The sequence below is a fragment of the Aphelocoma coerulescens genome, chromosome 1A, assembly GCF_041296385.1.
Source record: "Aphelocoma coerulescens isolate FSJ_1873_10779 chromosome 1A, UR_Acoe_1.0, whole genome shotgun sequence".
In the NCBI taxonomy this organism is placed as follows: domain Eukaryota; kingdom Metazoa; phylum Chordata; class Aves; order Passeriformes; family Corvidae; genus Aphelocoma; species Aphelocoma coerulescens.
The window spans coordinates 46915393-46936699 of NC_091014.1; the positions used below are offsets into that span (position 1 = coordinate 46915393).

At 42.7% G+C, this 21307-nt stretch overlaps 2 protein-coding genes across 6 annotated transcripts in view; one reads left to right on the forward strand and one right to left on the reverse strand.

Moving 5' to 3' along the window:
* Positions 1-14036, forward strand: part of ELK3 (ETS transcription factor ELK3) — a 36080-nt gene extending 22044 nt beyond the window's left edge. For both annotated transcript variants that reach the window (XM_069000477.1, XM_069000484.1), the window contains exons 3-5: positions 4150-4944; positions 9857-9979; positions 12421-14036. In XM_069000477.1, the coding sequence (XP_068856578.1) occupies positions 4150-4944; positions 9857-9979; positions 12421-12519 (1017 nt within the window). In that variant the 3' untranslated portion in view covers positions 12520-14036. The remainder of the gene's footprint in view (positions 1-4149; positions 4945-9856; positions 9980-12420) is intronic.
* A 5371-nt stretch (positions 14037-19407) lies between these two features.
* CDK17 (cyclin dependent kinase 17) overlaps positions 19408-21307 on the reverse strand; it is a 90593-nt gene continuing 88693 nt past the window's right edge. For all 4 annotated transcript variants that reach the window (XM_069000489.1, XM_069000499.1, XM_069000495.1 and 1 more), the window contains one exon: positions 19408-21114. In XM_069000489.1, coding sequence (XP_068856590.1) covers positions 21077-21114 — 38 coding nt within the window. In that variant the 3' untranslated portion in view covers positions 19408-21076. The remainder of the gene's footprint in view (positions 21115-21307) is intronic.

Consider the following 21307-nt stretch of genomic DNA (forward strand, 5'->3'; position numbering starts at 1 on the left):
AAATAGCCTTTGTCTTCCAGATGAGTGGAGGTGAGTGAGGAAAGACTGAAATCCAGCTAAATGAGAACCTTGGTCTTCCAAAGGTCAGTACAGGTGCACAGTGTAGTAGCACCTGTGCCTGCATCAAAAATTTTACAAAATCTGGCTTCTACACACACAGTATAATAAGCATACCTCCATAATCTGTGATGTTAGCAGAATCTGCCTGCCTGCACATGCTGATGTGGACACACCCCCATTTTTCAGAGCAAACTGTCCTGCCACAGGTACCCCTGCCAGCACATGTACTTCAGACACTGGAGTGTGAGCAGCCCTCTGTCTGGGTAGGGATCCCAATAGCTGGAAGCAGCCTGGGTAGAGTTCTGTGAGGAATTCGTAGCCTGTGTTTTAACACGTGTTGCACCCCTCAGGACTCTTGGAGCCAGGGAACTTCCAACACGTCCAAGTTGGACTTAAGAGCAGCAGCTACAGTTCTGATCTTTCTTCTTTCCTGACCAGGGATGCTTAGTACCTACAGACAAGTTCATCCTGCTCTGTCAAAAATTTTGTGATCTCAGGCATCCTAATTATAGATCACTTCCCGGGAGGAGGGGAAGATGGTCTTCCTGCTCCTGAGGTCCCTCATTTGTTTGAAGTTCAACTAGGAAGTGGATCCCTTTTCTCAGCTCAGTCTCCCAAGTGGCTCCTGCAGCCAGCAAACTTGCTAGCTAACAGGTTTGGGCCAAGCCACTAAAGTCCTTCAGTCACGCTGGTAGTATAGTTACACATTTGCTCTAAATGGCTCAAACAGGGAGTAGGAGTCAGAGCTGATGAAAATAAAACACAAACACATGATAGATTTCAGTAGTGCATATGCACAGTTGACACAACCCCGCCGTAGTATAGTCTAGTTTAAGCTGCAGAGGAACCAGTCCACCGAGCCTGTGGTATCCAGCTCAGCCAGCTGCTCTGTGGAGCAGGACAGGGGCAGAGGAGACCCATCCCTGCAGCTGGTGATTCAGAGCTCTCGGGTGAGGCTGGTTTTGGAGGGTTCATAAAGCGAGTTCCTGAAGTGCTGGGGTGTGAATAAGCCTGAGTTCCCTAACATGGCTGATGTGCTGGAGCAGGCAGCAGGCAGTGCTCTGCCCAGCTCGTATCAGCAGCTTTCTCAGCACTTCTCAACAGGGTGGGGTGATCGCGTTTGCTGTAGTCACTGTTTTGTACACTGGGGGCAGAGGAGGGAAAGTGTAAAGTGTTCAAGTGAGGAACAGTCAAGAAGCCAACAGAAGAGGGGCATTCCCTGCTGCCTGCCCTCTCTCCCAGTGTCAGAGTGCTGTCTGTTGATAAGAGGTTTTTTTAAGCTGTTGGACTAGAGCCCCTGCTCTTGTCCTAGTTGCTCATTTCTTCTCTGCAGCAGCTGCATGGACCCAGCAGTCCTTTGTTGGCTCCCTGCAGCCCTGCCCAGCAGCCACTAGCACTCATTGCAAGCCTGTTCGTGAGGGAATTTACCTAGGAAATTCAAACAACAGCAATAAAATAGGGCTAAATGTTCACATACACTTACTGTCCTGCTACCAAGCAAGTGGTCTAGTCTTCCTGCAGATACATTCTTTGCCCTTTCAAACTGCTTGTTGTGGTACCCGTCACTGTCTTCTGTTTGAGCCATCATAGCTTAGAATGATTCTGACAGATCACTGATGTGATGGTAAAAATATGCTGCTTTTTACCTTCAATTATTTGTCAAAAAATATAGAAAAGTTGATGCCTTTCCGAGGCACTTAATTAATTTGTGTCCTTATTTTCTCTTGCACGCTGGTGGAGATTTCCTCAGGCTACACATTTAAGAGAAACCTGAAAAGCACTTGGGGGATCTGCACTTGAATCTTTTCATCTCCAGCCATCGCTAAGTGGGCCTTTGCTGCAGGCTGGCAGAGTCGGAGGAGCAGCACTGCAATGTTCTTAAAATATAACTATACTTAATAATAACAAAGGAAGTATAAACTCCCCAGCCTGTTCAGTTGCTTTTTATAGCAATGTTCCCCCATTTCAATCCTGCATCAGTGTTAAAGTGCAACCCTTAAATACAGTTAATCTTGTTCTGCTGGGAGTCACATTTTCCAAGGAAGATCTCAGTTGCTAGTGCTTGATGTTACAATAACTCAAAGCTGCCAGGAGCAGAGGGGAGGCATTATTTTAAATTAGTATATATATTATAGAAAGAAAACAAAAGTCTGGTTGGGATGGTTTTTTTCATTTGTGAGTAGTTTGGAGGTTTTGCTTTTTGGAAAAAGAATGCAATACTGAGAGTGCAGAAGAAGTGCATTCATCCAATGTTGCATCTAGTTAGCAGTGAAAGAAAATCTAGGCCAAGCCCAAAGCCATGGGCAAAGATCATGCAGATTGAGATTCTGTGGGCTAACTATTTGTCCTGAACCTTTGGAGGGCAAAAAAAGACACTGCAGCATCTGCTAGGTGGGTAAATGTGTGTACAGTTCAGCATGGAAGAGGGCAGCTTTTTTGTGCCTTTAGTCTGAGCTTGCTGAATTTAATTCTTCTCTTTGCTACAGATCCCTGTTATCAACTTGGGAAAAAACATCTTCTATTTGTGACACAGCTCCTGACCTGTGATGCAAAGCTGCATCCCAGGGTCCTTTGTAGGGTTAGTTTTGTATTCAAGAAGGTGCCTGAATGAAATGCCAGGACATTCAAACAGATGAATTACAGAGTGCAGTAGCTCAGCTGAAAGACAGAAGAGGTTCTGATACCCAAGTGCAGATTCTTTCACAAAAGGATCCTTGCTTTTGTGACTGAACAAGGTGTAGTGCAGGCACTACAAGCACCCAGCCCTACATATTGTCCATACATAGAGAGAGATGATGTTTCTTTTCCTTTTCCTTAATTTTTTAAAAATTTTCATTCAGTTTAACAAATGTTTCCACTATTGGTGTCAGAAGCTGTGGTAGAATGAAAAACCAATTAGATTTTTAGGAAATTTGTAAATATTTACATTCCCATATGTACAGCAAAGCAGATGTCTGCAGAAGAGCAGCTGGAGGTGCAGCAGATGTGCTGGACTAAAGGGAAGCCTCTTGGAAAGGGTTTTTCAGAGGCAATTTAAATTCTCCACCAGGGGCTTCAAGGAGTGAGAAATTAGCATGGAAATCTCAGGACATATTTCTTCTTTTGTTCTGCAGCACTTGGCTTAGGGTGGTAAATGTTCCAGTCCCTAGGGCAGGCCTGAGCCATAGTGCCTTTGTGGCACACAAGGATATGCTCACATATCCTTGGGGATGTCAGGCTTTGTGTTAGAGCAGGCAGCAAGCCTGGGTTTGCAGGAGGAGAGCTAGGACTAGAAAAAGGATGCTCATAAAAAGTCTCAAAAGGAATCAGTTCTTTCCACAAAGGGGACACTTTAAGAAAAAAATACATGGCTCTACAAACCTTTAAAAGGTTTGGGATTTTTTCAATAATTAATTTCCATAGTCAGCTTAGACTGATGAAAACCTTCTGCCTGCAGCAGTGAGCATCCAGAGCCTAATGCAGGCCTGGAGGTAGTGCAGGGGATACCACAGGACATAAGTACTTTTCCAGCACATGCAATGGGTTGCATTTTTGCAGACATAAGTTCATGATCATTGACAGAAAGACAGTCACTGTCAGTTTAGCTCAATCCTTTCCTTATGTGGTAGGGAACAGAGGGTAAATAACTGGGGCCAGGAGGCTGAGGTGGTTTTGTCCCTTGCAGACATTCTGAGAGTACTTCATCCTCAGGGGAGTTGGTGTCAGTTTTAGGAGGCATAAATGAAGTAGTTTGCCTTTATTGCAGTATGCAAGTGGTGGCATGGCTTGAATCCACAAAGGCAGCAGAATTGCTTTTACTGGGAAGAAAATATTCCCAAGCTGCTTCAGAGGAAGCAGAAGTAAAACAGGCCACCAGAAGGTCTTTGTCACCTAATGATGGTGATTTTGTTGGAAACCATGAGGAGCCGGGAGTGGACTCCTTGGCTGAGCAGAAAGAGGTACTGGAGTAAGTCAAGGGTGATCAGCATTTGGAGCCCTGCAAAATGACCTGCTTAGCTTGACAAGGGAGCACTGCCTCCTGCCCTTGTGTTTACAGTACTGGTTGCCTCTAAAATGCTGATCTTTCTAGCACCTTCTTTGTATTTGCAGAACATCATAAAGAAAGTAATCGGACAAAAATTTGTATACAAGTTTGTCTCCTTTCCTGAGATTTTAAAAATGGATCCACATGCTGTGGAAATCAGCAGAGAGAGCCTTTTGCTGCAGGACAGCGACTGTAAGATGCCTTCGGAGAGCAGGGATCAGCACAAGCACAGCTTGTCAGCACTGAAAAGCACAAGCCGTAATGAATATATCCACTCTGGCCTGTACTCCTCTTTCACTATCAACTCTCTACAGAACCAGCCAGACCCTTACAAGACAATCAAAACAGAAAAACTGGAGGAGAAGTCAGAAGGAAACACACCAGTTGAAGAAGTCCGGACTGTTATCAGATTTGTGACAAACAAAACAGACAAACAAGTTACAAGGCCCATGGTGTCGTTGCCTTCTACTTCTGAAACAGCAGCTGCCTCTGCTTTCCTCAACTCTTCAGTATCAGCTAAAATATCTTCCTTAATGCTACCCAACAGTGCCAGCATTTCATCTCCGTCATCATCCTCCTCCAGGTCACCATCTCTGTCTCCCACCTCACCCCTCCCTACAGAACACAGGAGCTTCTTCCTTGAGTCCAGTTGCCACGACTCAGATTCCCTTGAGCCTCTGAACCTCTCCTCAGGCTCCAAGGCCAAATCCCCATCTCTTCCCCCAAAGGCTAAAAAACCCAAAGGCTTGGAAATCTCTGCCCCACCTATGATTCTCTCCAGCACTGACATCGGTTCCATCGCCCTCAACAGCCCTGCGCTTCCTTCGGGATCCCTGACTCCAGCTTTCTTCACTGCACAGGTAAGACCTGCCTGTCTCCAGGTATTCCCTCCTTGTGGCCAAGAGTGTTAGTTCTATGGGTCTGTCACCACCTGATGGGAACAAAACCCCAACACATGGGAAAGAGGGAAACACAGCAGTGCTCTGAACAAGGGGTGGAAAGTAGGTCTCTCCTGGGGTTTGTTCCTAATTGAGTGTGGGAAAAGCCGTAGCTGTTTGCAGACTGCCTGGAAGGATAAGGAGATGGGCAGCCATTAGTGAATCAGTTCAAACCAGCCTCCAGATCTACAAAACAAGCAGGAAAAAGCCAAAAAGAAAACCACAGGGGTTTTGTAGGTCACAACTTGAGCATGTGGGATTTCTCTACTAGATGTTGCATCCATTCAAACAGAGTGACCTTTTTGTTAATTTTTGAATGCAGAGCAAATTAAGTGATTCCTAAGACAGGCTCTGAAGTCAGTTTCAATTTCTGAAGTTGTACAGATCCACAGAGTACTTGCCAGAGCTTCCCTTCAGCACAGACCTAGTGAATAACCAGGTTATTTTGTTCTTTTTAATAACATATTTGTGGTAATGTCAACAGCAAGTCCTCATTTTCAAGCAAGTCTGTGAAAAAAACCCCAGGAGTTCAGAGCAGAAGAGGAAAATCATATAGATATGACTCTGTATGTTCATTAGTGAGTTTTGTCTCACAATATCACCTCAGAATTAGACAAAAAAAAAATCCAAGAGTAAAATCATCCCAATGTGGAATATCCCCCAAGATCCCCAGCCTTGAAATAGCAGTTGATGCAAATACTAGCATTGAATGTAGCAAACCAGACAGTAAAAAATACGTACAAAGGTGTATTACAAGCTCTCACTCATTTCAGACTGTCTAGGACACACATGGTATCCAGAATCCTGTCACCTCTTCCCTGTTGGAAGGTGTTGGAGGCGTTTGATGCAGGCATTGTGTGCCTGCATGGCACAAAGGCCTGGCAGAAATGAATGTTGGCAAGTGCTCTCAGCCAGCACAGCACTTGCTCTTCTGAGCTTTTCAGCTGGCTGCAGAGTGAGTTTGTGCAGCTCAGGCACACCTGTAAGCCACTGAGATACAAAGTGTGTCACCAAGAAAGAGGAGTTGTGGGCTAACACCTGTCATTTTTGCCATTTTTGACATCATAAAGCCTTTAAGGGAAGTTATGTTTGACAGGAAGAACAGAAGTGTGGCAAACCAAAACTGAGATGGATTGACAAACGTATAACCTCTAACTGTGGTATAACCACAGTATTTTGTTTGTTGGGAGCAAATCACATCAGATGCCAACCAGACACAACAACAGTGTGAGTTGTTTCAAACCCACTTTAATGTGCTGCTGCCCCAAACCACAGGATGAACAGAGATTTGTTTCCTCATTTTGTAATTATTTCTTTGAATATTTAACTTTCCCATTAATCTATAAACTGGTGTACTTACTGCCCTGAAAGATGTAGAAGGGAATTATGTTGAGGATTGTGGCACTCCTTTAGCAGGAAGGATAGCTAAGGCTGGGATGAGTGTTACCCAACTTAAAGCCATCACAAACCTTTTTTACAGGTTGTCCTATCACAGAAGAGGCATATGGCATCTGTGTAGGATAGTTTCTGGGTCTAATTATTTAAACTTTTGGCTATACAGCAACATAGCTTTTATCCTCTCCTTTAGCCTCCTTATTCTAGTGTGGATAAGAAGCACCCTGCATCCTAAACGCTTGTCCTAGTGAATATAAACTGAAAATTACATAACAGCTGTATTCAGATAACTGTAATATCACAATGCAAAATAACTAAAACCATAATTTAGACTGGAAATCTGCTGCTCATCCCATTACCCAAGGAAGAACATGCATTATATCTCAAATGGTATCTGATTTACCAGATCCCAGCGTGAAACACCTGCTGCCATGGGCAGGTGCAGAACAGAATGTCTGCTGCAGGAGTGATGTAGGTTCTGAGAAGGTCCTGCTGCCTGAGAGGGTATTTCAAATGGCTTTCCACTGTACCTGCTGGTCATGAGGAATACCGTCAGGTGGAATGCTGTGAAAGGCCACATGATACACACAATCAATTTCAGAACAGAAATGTATGTGTGACAGCACTTGCCTGTTACCTAACAGCTAGAAGTGACAAGATTGTACTTACACACATTGTCACAGAAGTCAGGAGCCATGAGCGTCATTGCTTAACATAATCCTGTGCAATGAATGATTTCTACTTAAACTGTTCCTGTGCTTAGATTATAATGACATTTTTAAAGTAGCAACTTCCCAATGGGCTCCACATCTACGACCAGATGTACAGCTGCATGCAGGCAGAAAATGAAGTGACACATCAACTTCCGCATGTAATTTAGGGATAGCCTGTCCTGTGGTGTTGTTTACACTTAAGTTTCCTCTGGTGGTTTTGATGCTTGGCTGATGGCAATACTGAGAACAAGCCTGGGAGGCCCTCTGCTCTTTTTACACTAAATATTAAACAGATTTGGAGGCTTGCTTTGGCTGGCTCTTGGTTCTGGCAGAACTTGCAGATGTTAGTGCTCTGCTCATCAAAGGACGTGAGCTTTTGCTTAGCACTGTTGTTAGTCGTGCTAGCACACTTCCAGAGATGAACAGAGGGCAGCTCAATTTCAGGTCTCTCTGAAGACTTGCTCTGGCTGCATCTAGATAGGAATAAACACCTCCAAATTTTCCTCATTATTTTCAAAAGACCCCCTCAAGAACTGCACTTTCAGTTCTGGATATCTGCAGCTTCTTAAAGAAAAAATAAAGAATGGAGGCTGCTCACTGGAGTTCTTGGTACAGCTGGCACAGTACTGTGTCCTTAGTTGAGTGTTGTTGGGTCTTGCTGCTTACATCTTTGGTTTTAAGGTTAGTAGGCTCTTCTGTAAGTAGATCTGAGTATTTATCCTGACCTAATTCAGTGTGTTGTCAGCCTCAAAAATCTCCATCAGTAGCCGCCTGCCAATGGAATATCAGCTTGAAATGCAGCACAGGAAAGGGGCTCTCACTGGTGCTGCTGATTTCTTTCTCCATGAAAGCAACATGGTCCTGGGAAGAGAGTGTTTTGTAAAGGACTTTTGACAAGTGCCTGCTTGTCAAGTGTTTTGGTTTTTTTTGGGTTTTTTTTGACAAGAGCTGTCACTTACTGAGATCAAGACTGAGGTCTTCTCCCTGCCAGGCCTCCATCCACTCTTTGCTCCTTTTGTTGTCATGCAGATATATCCCAGCCCTGACTGGTACTCCTGTGACCTGCTGATTTACTGCATCAACACCTTTTGCTTTCCCAGTGATACCATGGGTTTATTACTCCTTGGGACATAACTGTGGTTTCTTCCATGGCGTTTCATGTTTCTGATCCACCTTCTTCAGCACAAGGAAGGTGGCAGGGTCCTTTCCCTGCACATTTCTCCACAAACCTCACTTCTTCTGAGATTCCTTAGCAACACCATTCAAGAGCAGCCAAGGTCTTTGCTTAAACAGCCTTTCAGAATCACCAGGATAACTTTAATGTTTGCTGCTCCTTGTCTTTCCCATCTCTTCTGCTGGTGCCAAACTAACTGTTTGACCTTGTTGTGAACTGCAGTGCAAGCATGTCACAGCAGGTCTGTGTTCTGTGTGTCTGCACAGAGCCTCAGGCACTGCTTGGCGAATGAAGTCTGTGATACTCGAAATGCACGTGAGTTGTGGCAGTGCCTGTGTGAGCCTGCTCTCTGCAGGGGCTGGCAGGCAGCGGGGTGTGATGGGCCCTGGAGTCAGCAGCTGGTAAGGGAGACCCCTGGCTGCGACTGCCCTACGTGGGAATTCGTAGTTCTGGCCCAGTGGGGAGCACCAGAATACATGACCTGCTGTTACTACAGGGAGATGCAGATACTCTCTATCTTCTATCTTCTCTTTACATATTTTAAACTCTGGACAAAAGGATGGCCCAGTTCAGCAGAGCACCGAGGCAGTTGTTCTACACAGCAAAGCACATGCTTGCTTGCTAAGTGTGTACTCAAATTCCATTAAGTGCTTTACTAAATAGGACTGATTTTGATAATTGGCATCAAGATTGCTGGTGAAATTAACTCATTATGCCATATACTTTTTTCAAAACTGTCACATGTTCTTTTTTAGCATGATGAAAGTTATTCTGAATACAGAACAATTCACATAATTCTTCATTGAAATGAAGATTTGCATGTGCTCCAACTCTACCTCCCCTCCAGTTGTGCTTTAAGAATGCTGAGGGCAATCCCAGCAATTCTTGTGAATCATGTCACTGGAAGGAGGCACCTCTGAGTTGGGAAAAGCCTTGGATTCTAAGTTCTTGCCATTTTGGTTCTTTTCAAACAACTAGCGGTGCTCTCTGCTGTCCCCCTGGGCACCTGGCCCATACACCTGCCTCTCCCTGCTCAACCCATGCATTCCTAGCTTCTTGAAGCCTCTTCCATTATGAAGAGGTGCCATCAGGGGACTAAACGTCCAAGGCCAGCAGTGATTCTTTCAGCTCCACACACAATTGCAGTAATGCTTCAAAAGCTGCAGTCAGGTCAAGGAATTGCTGCCCTTCAAAAGGCAAAAACTGATTCTGAAGGAGACTAGGTGACGGTTGCAGGCACTGGGGCACTCATGGTATTAATTCTGTATGTTACAATGCATGAGTGTGGTTCAAATAAACAGTAACTGTGCATCTTGTTAAGCAAATTAAATCAATTTACATATGAAAGAATATTAAATGTGCAAGTATCCAGTACTGACCACTGTGGAGACAGGATGCAGGGCTGGATGGGCAGCTGCTGCTGACCATGCTGTATGTCTGAATTCACTGGGAAACAGAGCCAGTAGATGATGTGTAAAGCTTTAGGGGTGGTGAGTGCTGCATGGAGCTGTAACTGTGAGCGGTGCATGATGGGGTGTTTTTTGTCTTGCAGACCCCCAGTGGATTATTGCTGACCCCCAGCCCACTGCTGTCTAGCATTCACTTCTGGAGCAGCCTCAGTCCTGTTGCTCCTCTGAGTCCTGCCAGGCTGCAGGGACCAAACACTCTGTTCCAGGTAGGTCTTCCCAATGCACAGCTTTCATTGCTAAATGTGCACACATGGAAGAGACATTGGGGGAACATCTCCTCACATCATCCTGAAGCTTTTCAAACAGATCAAGAAAATATGGGCATTACCAGGCACTTTTAACGAGAGGCCTACTTACTTGTACCCTCTTCCAGTCCTTGGAAGCACAGTCAGAACCTACAAGGCAGTGTCTGCTGCAGCAAGCACACACGTACTGTGTGAAGGAAAGAGAAATAAATGCTGGACCCCTGAGAGAACAGGTAACAGAGCTCTCAGAGTTGCAGGAAGAGAGTGCAGACCAGTCAGTGGCCAGCCAGGAGAGGGCTGGAACACAGACTCTGGGAAAACCAAGACAGTTTGGGTCTTACTCAGTGAGGTGGATGTAGGTTTATCCTTTTGTCCTAATGAGCTACTTCTCACTCAGAAAGACAAGGCACTCTGAACCTAAAGGCTCCATTTCCAGTTCTCCTGCCAATTATCCATGTGTCCTCAACCAAGGACATACCTCCGCACATGACCTCGCCATATGTAACTGCAGAAAGGCAGCACTGGGTCCACTCTCTCCTGAGTATAGGCAGAGTAAAATTCTCAAAGTTTTATAGAGATGTGGTAAATACAAAAGTTATTAAATAAGCCATGATGGCCACAGCACTCAGCTGCAGCATTTGCCTGAGGCTCAGGAAGAAGATGGTGGGGATGGTATTTGCAGCTCCAGCAAAGACAGGGACCTGTGTTAGTCTGTGAACCTTCAGGAAGGCTGACTGCCCAAATCCAGGGCTGGGCTTAAGTTCAAGTAGTTGGTCAGGGACTGTCTGCACTGGGATAGTGAAGTCTTTCCACCTCCAGCTGCACATGGGGCTCAGGGCTCCTTATCTGTGTTTCAGATAAACTCAGTAATCCCTACTGGACCTTAGTTTTGCACACATGGTTAGAAACAGCCAGACATTTCATCTGAGAAGTGCCTGCACCAAGGCCTGGGATGAGCTCATATGGACACATGCTGGCCATTCCCTGGGGGAACTGAAAGTGAGGAGTGGCCCTGGCTTTCCCTTCTGAGAGACCCAAAGGACCTTATAAATTATGTTTGAGTCAAGCCAAGGCCACGATGACAAGTTGTAGAGCACAAAGCCTTATTTTAACAGTAAATAGGAAATGAAAACCACAGCTGAGGCCCAGTCAGGCCCACTGAGAACTGATGGGTCAGCCAGTGTAGGCGCCAGGGCAGAGCTGCCTGCACAGGCCAGCCCACACTCCATGCATACCCAGGGAAGAGCTTGTAATCAGGTTCCGTGTTTCAATGAATCTTGGCAGAAGTGATGGAAGCATTTCCTGAGGTTTGGTGTGGTTAAAGCAGAGGTATCAGCCAGTCCGGGCCACACCAGGAGCACGGTGCCAGACCCCCTGCAGCACCACAGTGCTCAGCCCGGCCTTACACGGAGTGGGGCAGACAGGAATCACCCACTACCATCTGAGTGGAAGAGTAAACTTGTTATGAGCACATTATTACATGCATGTGGAGGGGGTGGTTACCACAGTTGTCTGTCCAAGGACTGATCTGATACGGGGTAAAAATACATCAGATGCTTAAAGTTCTTCAGCTCTGTCTCCCTCAAGCCAACAGAAACCCAGCACAGCTCATGGAGCTGGGCCTCGAGGCCAGATCAGTATCTACCACTGGGGTAATTCCTGCCTCATGCTGCAGCAAGTTTATTCCACCTACTTGCTTTACTTTTTCTCAGGTCAGAAGTTAAGAACTAGTCAATACCCACCACTGCAGGCAAGGTGCTGTCATGATGCCATCATGAACTAGGAATATACAGCTTCTGTATTGAATAAGTTTTTTTGCACAGTACTTGCAGCAGGTTAATCTAAATGACAATACATTGTGCTTCGCATGCTGAATGACCCAGCGTAGCTCATTTGTAGTTTCTGAGTGAATGCAGAAACTGTAATTACTTGAGAGTAATTTTCCCCATGCTTTGTACCCCCAGTTGTACTTTTTCTGCCCTAAAACTACATCTCAACTTTCACTTCTGCCAAACTCTTTCCTGCATAAAAGACAGACAAAAAGGATGTATTGTAATTAATAGAATGTAGACTGAAGAACATTTTTGGAAGCAGAATGGATGGCAAAGACTGTTCTGTAGTGTTCACTTTCCCAGGGTGATGATAAATGTATTATGTGAACTTTTATATATAAAATGGCCAATAACAGATTTTTATATCCTCATGCATTTACAAATTATTCAGGTTTTGTCCTCTATTTTGCATTCCTAATGGTTGATGTAAGCATTTGATGTATGTCTTACTGTATAGACATCACAACTCTTGAAACCATCTGGAGCCATTTGCAAATGCTAAATCCATGTGCTTCTTGGGCTGAACGTTTTGAGATAAAGAATGATTTTTACCTTTTGGCCTCTTAACAGTTTCCAACTCTGCTAAATGGTCACATACCAGTGCCACTCCCCAGTCTGGACAGAGCCTCTTCACCAGTACTGCTTCCTCCAAATGCTCAGAAATCCTGATGATGCCTCATCACACCAAGGATGTATTGGTGGATTTAACACTTCATTCCTATGGGCTAGTTTTTCCTGTGTCATGAGAAGGACATTGTGAAACCCTTTATTATTTTGGTTTGCACTTTTCATTACATGGATAATCTACTTTTATTATGTTAGCATTTTTCAACAGTGTTTATATATAAAAGTATATATAAATCTGTTATGCATTAAATGAATTATAATTTTTTATATCATAGCTCTCAAGTGTTGAACACTTCTGTTGTTGATGAAGTACTTTTCGTAATGGATTGCAACAATGTACCTAATAGGGATGTGAAGCTTCTTTTTAATCCCTTTTTCTGCATATTATGCATTGTGCTTGTGTAAACTATAACCGGCTGTGCCTTCTTTTGCATAAAGTCATGTAAATGATTTATATATTTTCTAGTATTAAGATAAAAAGTTGAAAGAAAAAAACTAGTATTGAACAGCCCTATGGTAGTATTTCAGTATTTTCTCCACAGATAGGCCATATGATGCAGTGTATTAATGTAACTTTGTATTAAGTGCTTTCAAATTGTATAAAAATAGCCTTATAATTTTTCTTTGCTGAAGTGAAAAACGTAATCCATGTTACAGCCAGATGTAGTTCAGAGTAACAAAGCCACATTTATGCCCAAGTTCTTCTGACAAGTTGCAAAAGGGAGGAACTGGGCTGTGTATGTTCATGACATGTTTCCAGCATTTGAGAGTACTTCTGTGGAAAAGGAGACATTGCTCACAATTTATTTGGCCTATACTTCTCATGAACTGTCACCATTACAGCTGGAAAGAGTGCAAGTAATCTCTGTCCTCCCAGGGAATGAGGATCATTCCTGATAACTTCCAGGTGCTTTATTCAGCTGTGCCAAGTGCCTTGTACTACTTCCCTGGAAAGACTATTGTAGCTACTCAAGCTCAGAAGGTCACATTTCCCCTTCCCCCAAAGCTGGAAAAGTTACAGGTCTGTAAATTGATGCCTGGTGCTTGCAAAGAGGCAGAAACTGTACATGTGGGATGTTTATGTATAAACAGATGAATTCTGGATGAAAAAACAGCACTGTGTTACTATATACTTGCTACTTGGACTTACTGAGTATGTCCTCTACCTTGAGGGGATGGCTTAGTCATCTAAATGTCAGGTTAGGATTAGGCCAGACTCCCTGGCACCACAGACTCTAATCCTGGCAGGGCTGATGCAAATCTTCAGTTTCCTGAGGTGGCTAAATTGGCTTGAATGCAGCTTTACTGTGTTGGTTTTTCAGATGAGACCCTAAAAGCCAGCCCCCAATCCGATTCCTGTTTGTGACAGGTCATTCAAACCTCTACTTCGCTTTCTGGCCGAGCAGCTGGCCACAGTCCATTCTTTTTGAAATGTATGCAGTGAGTTGTCTGCTGATTTTCTGCTTGGATGCATTTCAGTGATGATGTGTGTAGTTATTTGTAAAGTGCTTTTGGATCCTTCAACCTGAAAGGTGCTAAATAAACGTTTTATTAATGCAGTTCTGATGTTGAAAAGCCATTTTTGGGGCAGAGGTGGTTGACAAAAGACAGCAGGAATTTTCTTCAGGCTCCTGGCTGGCACAACCAAAAATGACTCATCAGTTCCACTTGCAGTGATACAAACCTGCTGTATCCATGTAAGTACCAGCTGATAAACACAGCAATTAAATGCCAGACATGAGGAGAACGAATGAAGCACCTGGGACATCATTTGCTCGACTCAGCATTTCAAGAGCTCAAGACGTGCCACCCCCCGAGTCAAAAACAGAACATGAACCTATGCAAAATTTATGAGTGAACACAAATTTTATACAAAGTAAAATCAGAATAGGTTGGAAGAAAGGACAGTGTGTAACTGATGGGACTGGTGCTGTTAGTGGAGATAAATCACATGGGCTTGCAGACTGAACATTTCTCTTCCTGTGCATTCCTCCCAGGTACATGGAATAGTTTTCAATATCAAAGTTACAGAGGCAATTATTTCACACTGCAGAGCTGACTCCTGCCTCATTTTTAAAAAACCTAAAAATTTAAAATGAATACCTACTTACACCTACAAGGCATGAACAGCAGCATTGGGTCTTGTCTTGTACGTGCCACCGTAGCTAATGGAAGAACCCGGCATCAAGACAGTGTTCCTCACTATAAGTTTAAAAAGTAAAGATGAAAACATACTAGTGTTGAATATTACACTGCAAAAAAACCAGTTGACCACGAGAGAAGGGAGTATGTGACAGAGAAGAGCTTCTTGGAAGTACCCGGAATCCCATGATCTTTTCTTCCAAGGTTTTACTATTAATAAGGCAGAATTTTTTCTTCTCAAAAGGCTCAACACACCCACAGCTTCCCTCCCACCCTCCAGCCCTTAAATGATTTTGGACTTTTTAAAAAGATAGCAGAAAGCAACAATTCTGGGACAAAATCCTATTTCAAAAAATTACTGGAAAAGATCTGGGAGAATCCAAAAAACAATGGAAGACACAGAAAGTGCAAAGAAGTGCTGTCTTCTCATCTTTGAGAGAATAAACATAGCAAGAGAACACATCTTCTGCTAGTTGACTTTTCAGTTGAAAAAAAATAGGTTGTCAAAATCTGCCTTCTAAAGCAGTCAATAATGTGAAACAAAAAATTTTGCTTTTGGGAGGTATTTATACAAATAAAGTCCAGCCTCTCAAGTCTAACACTTACATGAAACACTAGACTGTTGTGCCTTGTGCTTTGAAGACAATATTCTATTGGTAATCTACTGAATTTTATTAACAGGTATCTTTTTAACTGTAGAGAAAAATCAAATAAATGTTTTTAAATAAACACTGTGGACGTGTCAGTATTTCTGTGGCATGGAGAGCTTCCAAGTCAGCAGTCCTGGGGAACAAAATGGGAGTTTATTCTCACTTCAGTATTCTTGGTAGTAACTGCAATTTGATCATACTTGGGGGATTTATTATAAGAGTTGCACTTTATTCATGCTCCAGCAATACACAAGAAGTTCCCATTTACTTTACAGAGTGGGTGCATGATGTCCTATCATGAGACAGGCACGCACCCATCTGGAAATACCTACCAAAGAAGTGAAGAACTGTCACTAAGATTTCTGTTTAAAGGGGAGGTGGTGGTCCTTTCAAACAAGACCATAGGGTTAATTTTAACACAACATCTCTGCATTAAGAGGCTGTGTGATCTCGTGCCTACAGGAAACATCATCAGAAGCCATTATGACACCCAAATGAACTTAGAAAAGGCACAGTAACTACAGGTAGTCTTTTATGTAAGGGCATAGCTATTCCCTTCTGATCTTCAGACTGTCTGCATATCCTGTAGGATAAACAAACACAGGCCTCAGATTTAAGCATATCCCTCCAAAGTCATCAGAAGACTACAACTTTTAAAATCCGTTTCAGCCCTGAATTGTAACTGCTTTTACCAATTAATGTGGGAGTGCTCTGCCTACACAGATGGAGACAAACCTATTTCTTGAGGGCAAAGAGACTGACAGCACGAGTGAGAAGCAGTATGAATTTATTTAAATGAAAAAAGCAGACTGAACCTCAAGCAAGGACTCTGGAGCAATCAGCAGCGTGGCCTGCCTTGGGTGGGGGCTGTTATTTGAAGAAAGCATCCTAGAAGAGAGGATTCTAGGATACGTTGGAGTTCTTTTGTGAAAGATTCCCATCAGTTCACATTCACTCTGCAAGAAGTGCAAATGCATAAATGTAAACTTAATTATTCCTAACAGGGCTCCAGGCCAGCTACCCCCTCCTGCAAATCATATAACAAGACAGTGAAAAAACAAAAAAACCAGTCTTTGAAAATACAAACTCAGGGTGTGAAAGAGGAGGGGCAGGTGACAGCGCAGACGCTGCCATACAAAGCCTGGAGGGAGGTGCTCTGCAAGAGCACGTTGGGGAAGAGACAGGGAAGAGCATTTTTGCTGGTTTGCAATCCACAGCCATGGTAATTCCATCAGCAGAAAGATCCCACTGCAACAAATGAAGGAATTTCATAGCTCTCTGGGAAAAAAATATGTTTCAAGGCAGGGCATCTGAGCCAAGTAAGAGTTGTATTTCAATAGGAGCACCATGAAAGTGATGCACTCTGGTAGGCCTGCTTCTTGAGTGAGCTTTGGAGGATGCAGCCAGCACAATAAATGAAGCAGTCATTTACCACAGTAGCATGTGTGTATGTCTGCATTCACAGTTTAAGTTTGCTCAAAAGTTACAGAACTTAAACGAGTCAGGGGATTTTAGAAAACATGCAAAAATAATCAGAAATTGTTCACGTTTTCCATTGACATCAATCTTACTCTGTTACTGGAAGAGGCACAGTACTGCCCAGTGAAACTAACATACAAGAGATTAAAAAACCAATCTGGAATAGCTGAACTCTAATCCCAGTTCTGAAAACAGGTTCCCACTATGGCTGAGAACAGGACTATGATTTCTGTGCAGCTGAACGCCACAGATGAAGAAGGTGCATGGTAGGAACTCCAAAGTCCATATATCTGCTTGGCTTTTATACTTTCCACAATCATCCCACCTGTACAGTCAGAGCTTACCTACAATGTTCCAACTGCTGCACACCTCCTTTATGTTTCACAATTACACTTGTTGCCCTTGCCCATCTCCTAGACTGGTATGATATAGATACCGGTGAGACACAAGGATGTTACTGAACAACACAAAGGCCAAATGGGAGCATTAAATCTCTAACAGCCCAACCTCTGAAAAAATAAAACCCCCAAACTGCATAAAGTAAGCATTCAAGTTCCTTCCCAAAATTAAAGCATTTCATAGAGATGTTACATTTGTTTTAAAGCCAAAATTTCAGAAGGTAAGTAAGGTACTGAAATGTGCTAATAAGGTGCATGAATTATTTGAACTTTGCTCATTAGTGACCAGACAAAATGATCACGTGACAGACAAGGCAAGTTCTGATTTCTCTTCAGTGTCACAATGTGCTATAGCTCTGTATTTCCATACCCTGATTTGTTTGGATTTCTTTCAAGTCTGACCTTAATTCCGAGTATTTCCTGGGTTTATAATACTTAGACTGGGGATATGTACATACATTTCATATATTTTGTCCTCAATAATGAAATTGTATTCTTAACCCTAATTCCATTTTAACATTGCTGAACAGAAACCATGTACCTTTATTGCACTGAAAAACTCATGCACAAACAACAAGCAAGCAGCCCCAAGAACGCTACCTTGCAGTTTTTCAAATGATTTGCAAATACAAAGTATGTTGATTCTTTAATAATTGTTTATTTTAACTTTTATTGCCCAATTCAGGGATACACTCTGGCTACTGAATGCTGTGGTAAAGCAGCACAAAAATAACACAGCCATGTTGAGATGCACGTTCCACTAGAGCATTGCTGAGCTGTTGGTTTGCCCCTTTCCTCTCCTAACCCTGTCCTGTCAATTTCCATCCTCCACCCACCCTCTCCCCTTCAACCTTCACCTGCACGTGAATGCAACCATATCACCAGCACTTGCCTCTGTCCTGGCTTCCAGCCCACCTGACTCTGACACACACCTACACCCACACCTTGCCATCCCTACCCTGGGCTAGGTGGGACACATCAGGTATCATCTAAAAATAACTACCTAAAATCAGCCACGACTTGCAGGCCATTTCTCATTAACTGATTGCTCATCGTCAAGCAAAGGTGGTCATACCAAACACTGAAAACCATCCACTTTCACCAACTCTCTGCTTGGTTTTTGCCACACCTGAGGTCTTCTCTCAAAACGGCCAACACTCCTACAGTTCTTGGGGACAGTGAAACCAAGTCCGTAGTACCTGACTCTGCCAGACAGGAGGCGGAGCACCGAATTCCATAGAAAGGATGTCAGAGATGCCCAGCAACTTCAGACTTGTTGACTACTGCCCCAAAGAGGCAACTGCCACAGAACTGTCTCTGCTGACGCAGGAATTTCAGTAATAGACAATTTTTAAAAGCCCCAAACTGGCTTGACCACAGATGCCAAGTTTCTTAAATATGTTCTTTAAAGCTACCTCCTAACAAAGAACACAGATTCACTTGTAGGTCCTTAGAAAAAATTTCTTTATAAACAGACTGCTTTAATTTTATGGAAGATCTTTTCATCTGTAACAAAAAAGCTGAATTCCTACTTAAAATGGAACATCCTTTTGTTAGCTCCGGCTGATCCCTTTCTAAGTTTATTAATGCACTTCATTTTACCAGGTAAACCTTTAAGTCCTTTACTAATTAGTGTCACATTATTACCTGTTCTTTTATGACCTATGAAGTATTACTGTTCTAGAAATGCTAAATCCCACATTTATCCACAGTGAACATTTAGTCTACCTTCACTACTTCTGTAAAAAAAGGAGATGTTTTTCTGATACTTCTTTCTTCAACACTGTCACATCTACAACGTATTTCCTACAAAGTTAATTGGTATAAAATCTAGATCAGATCCATAGCAACTATAAAAAAATATATAATAACTATTTCAGGACAAGGTTTGTCATCAGTGCCAACTGTGCCTCTGCCACACATGTAGTGCTCATGCTGGGATCAGGGGAGCCCCATGCCTGTGTCCAAGGCTTGTGTCATGCTCCCAGCCCGTGTGACACTGGCTCACCAGCAGTGACACTCTGGACCACGCTACTGAGAAGGTCCCGAGCAGCCTCAGTCACGGACGAGTCACGTCACTTTCACTGCCACTGCACTGAAGGAACTAAAGGAGCAGCCAAAGGTGACCCTGGGGGCTCCCACAACACACGGACCTCGCTAAACGCTGCCAACAATGCCCCAAGAACCGCAAGTTCACTTAGTCTGTATTTTTAACAACACAGGGTTTTTGTTATTATAAATTTCAAAACAAAACCAAAGAATTCCACATAATATTTATACTTTCAAAAGTACAATATTAATACAGGTCGGTCAGTTAGAAATAACAGCAGTTTGTTAGGTCTACAAGATTTAACGTAAAACCGGTTTACAAATGCTGAAAAGCAGTAGTGGTCCAATAGTCACCGTTACACATGAATTTCTCTCTTCCAGAAAATAAAATAAAAAAAAAAAAAATCCCAATTCAAATTTACTAGTATCAATGAAATATTAATAAAACACCCCCAAACATGCCACAATCACTATTCACAAATAAAGTTAAAATGAAATATACAAAAATTCACTTAATACTGTTAAATAACAATAAACTACGAGATTTCCTGAACAGAAATGGTAGGACCCCTGAACGTTTTACAGTGAATGTCAGGAAAAATTAAGTTACCTATGACTATTTTCATGATATACCAGCCAAAGATTTACATGACCATTTCAAAATATACCAATAAAGATTTACAGTCTCTTTAAGATGCACTAAACAAATAGGTTCATAAAGGTGAACACAAATGCTTAAAAATACTGTAACCATCACCAAGGGTGTACTTATGATACTCACTGAGATGCATAAGCATAGTAGTAATATGTTTACTATCTCTGGAAAACAGGTAACATCTAAGATCTGAAAAACTCTCTAAGTTCCCATTGTAAAAGCTCTGTTAGCATAGTGAGTTCTTCTCAAGTACAAACTTGCATCTTTCCAGTTGATTTCAAGTGAATAATGCACAAATGGGAGACCAACAAGGTGGGAAAAGTGTGACATTATTCCCATGTTTGTGTAATTAGTTGTCCTGTTCCTCTGTAATGAGAAGTAAGCCAGGGTCCAACAATTGTCTTTTTACTATTTGTATTTCTAAGTTAAAAACAAGGTAAAAAAGTTATTGTTTCTGCAGGCCCCATATGCACAACAATGTGCAAATATGTTATGCTGGAGTAAGCCTGACAAAATGTCCAGCCTCCATGCTCTAATTCATCGATAACTAACATAGGATCTGAGAGCAAATCATAGTTACTTTTCACTTGTTTGAATCAACCTTCACACCATGTGCTTTTCAAAAACATAATATGCATTATAATTTTTCAACTATTTCAACACATACTTCCAATGTTAAATAAGGAATTAAGTGCCAAGAACTTAGAGCATTAAAGATGGCTCACCTATAGCCAAGCAAAGCTATGTTTACATTCCAGGAAACACTGCAGTTTAAGAAATACAAAAAAGCCCTGCAGCAGTAGAACATTTTATCAAGAGAAACAGATGCATTCACATATTATAAAGCCATTGCAACTTCTTCAGGCATGGAACTGTTGTGTTAACTATACAGACAGTAGTTATTTAGCAGCAATGATTCCGCAATAAATAATGCACTGTGTTTCTCAGTCCTGCACAAAAATTGCAGCTACAGTTACATCAACAGCTGTAACCTACTGGCTCTAGTGGCAGAGGAGACCTTAAAACCAACTGTACAAAAAATTGTCACACTGTGACAACAAATATAAAAACATAATTTGCAGGTTGGAAATAAAAAGACTCCACTGTTAAGAGGACAGTGTAGACAAACTGCGATTCCAAGTCCACCAAGAAAAAGCACTGCCTTCGGATGGATCCGAGTCCTTGACTGACAGGATAGGCTTGGCCTTGACTCTGCACTGCCCCCTTTAGAAAAGCATGCTCTGCCTTCTGTTCTTCCCATGTCCTGCAACACAACACGGACCATGGTAAGAAACCGAAGCACTTGCACAACAGAGTATTAAGTTATTACCAAGATCTTTGTCCTACTTCAAGGCAACTCCCCTTGTGCTTCACCCAACATCAGCATCTTTCTTTTAACGGTGCTCATTGCATTGGTTTTTCACTTTGCCACCATTCACCCCCACACAGTACTGGTT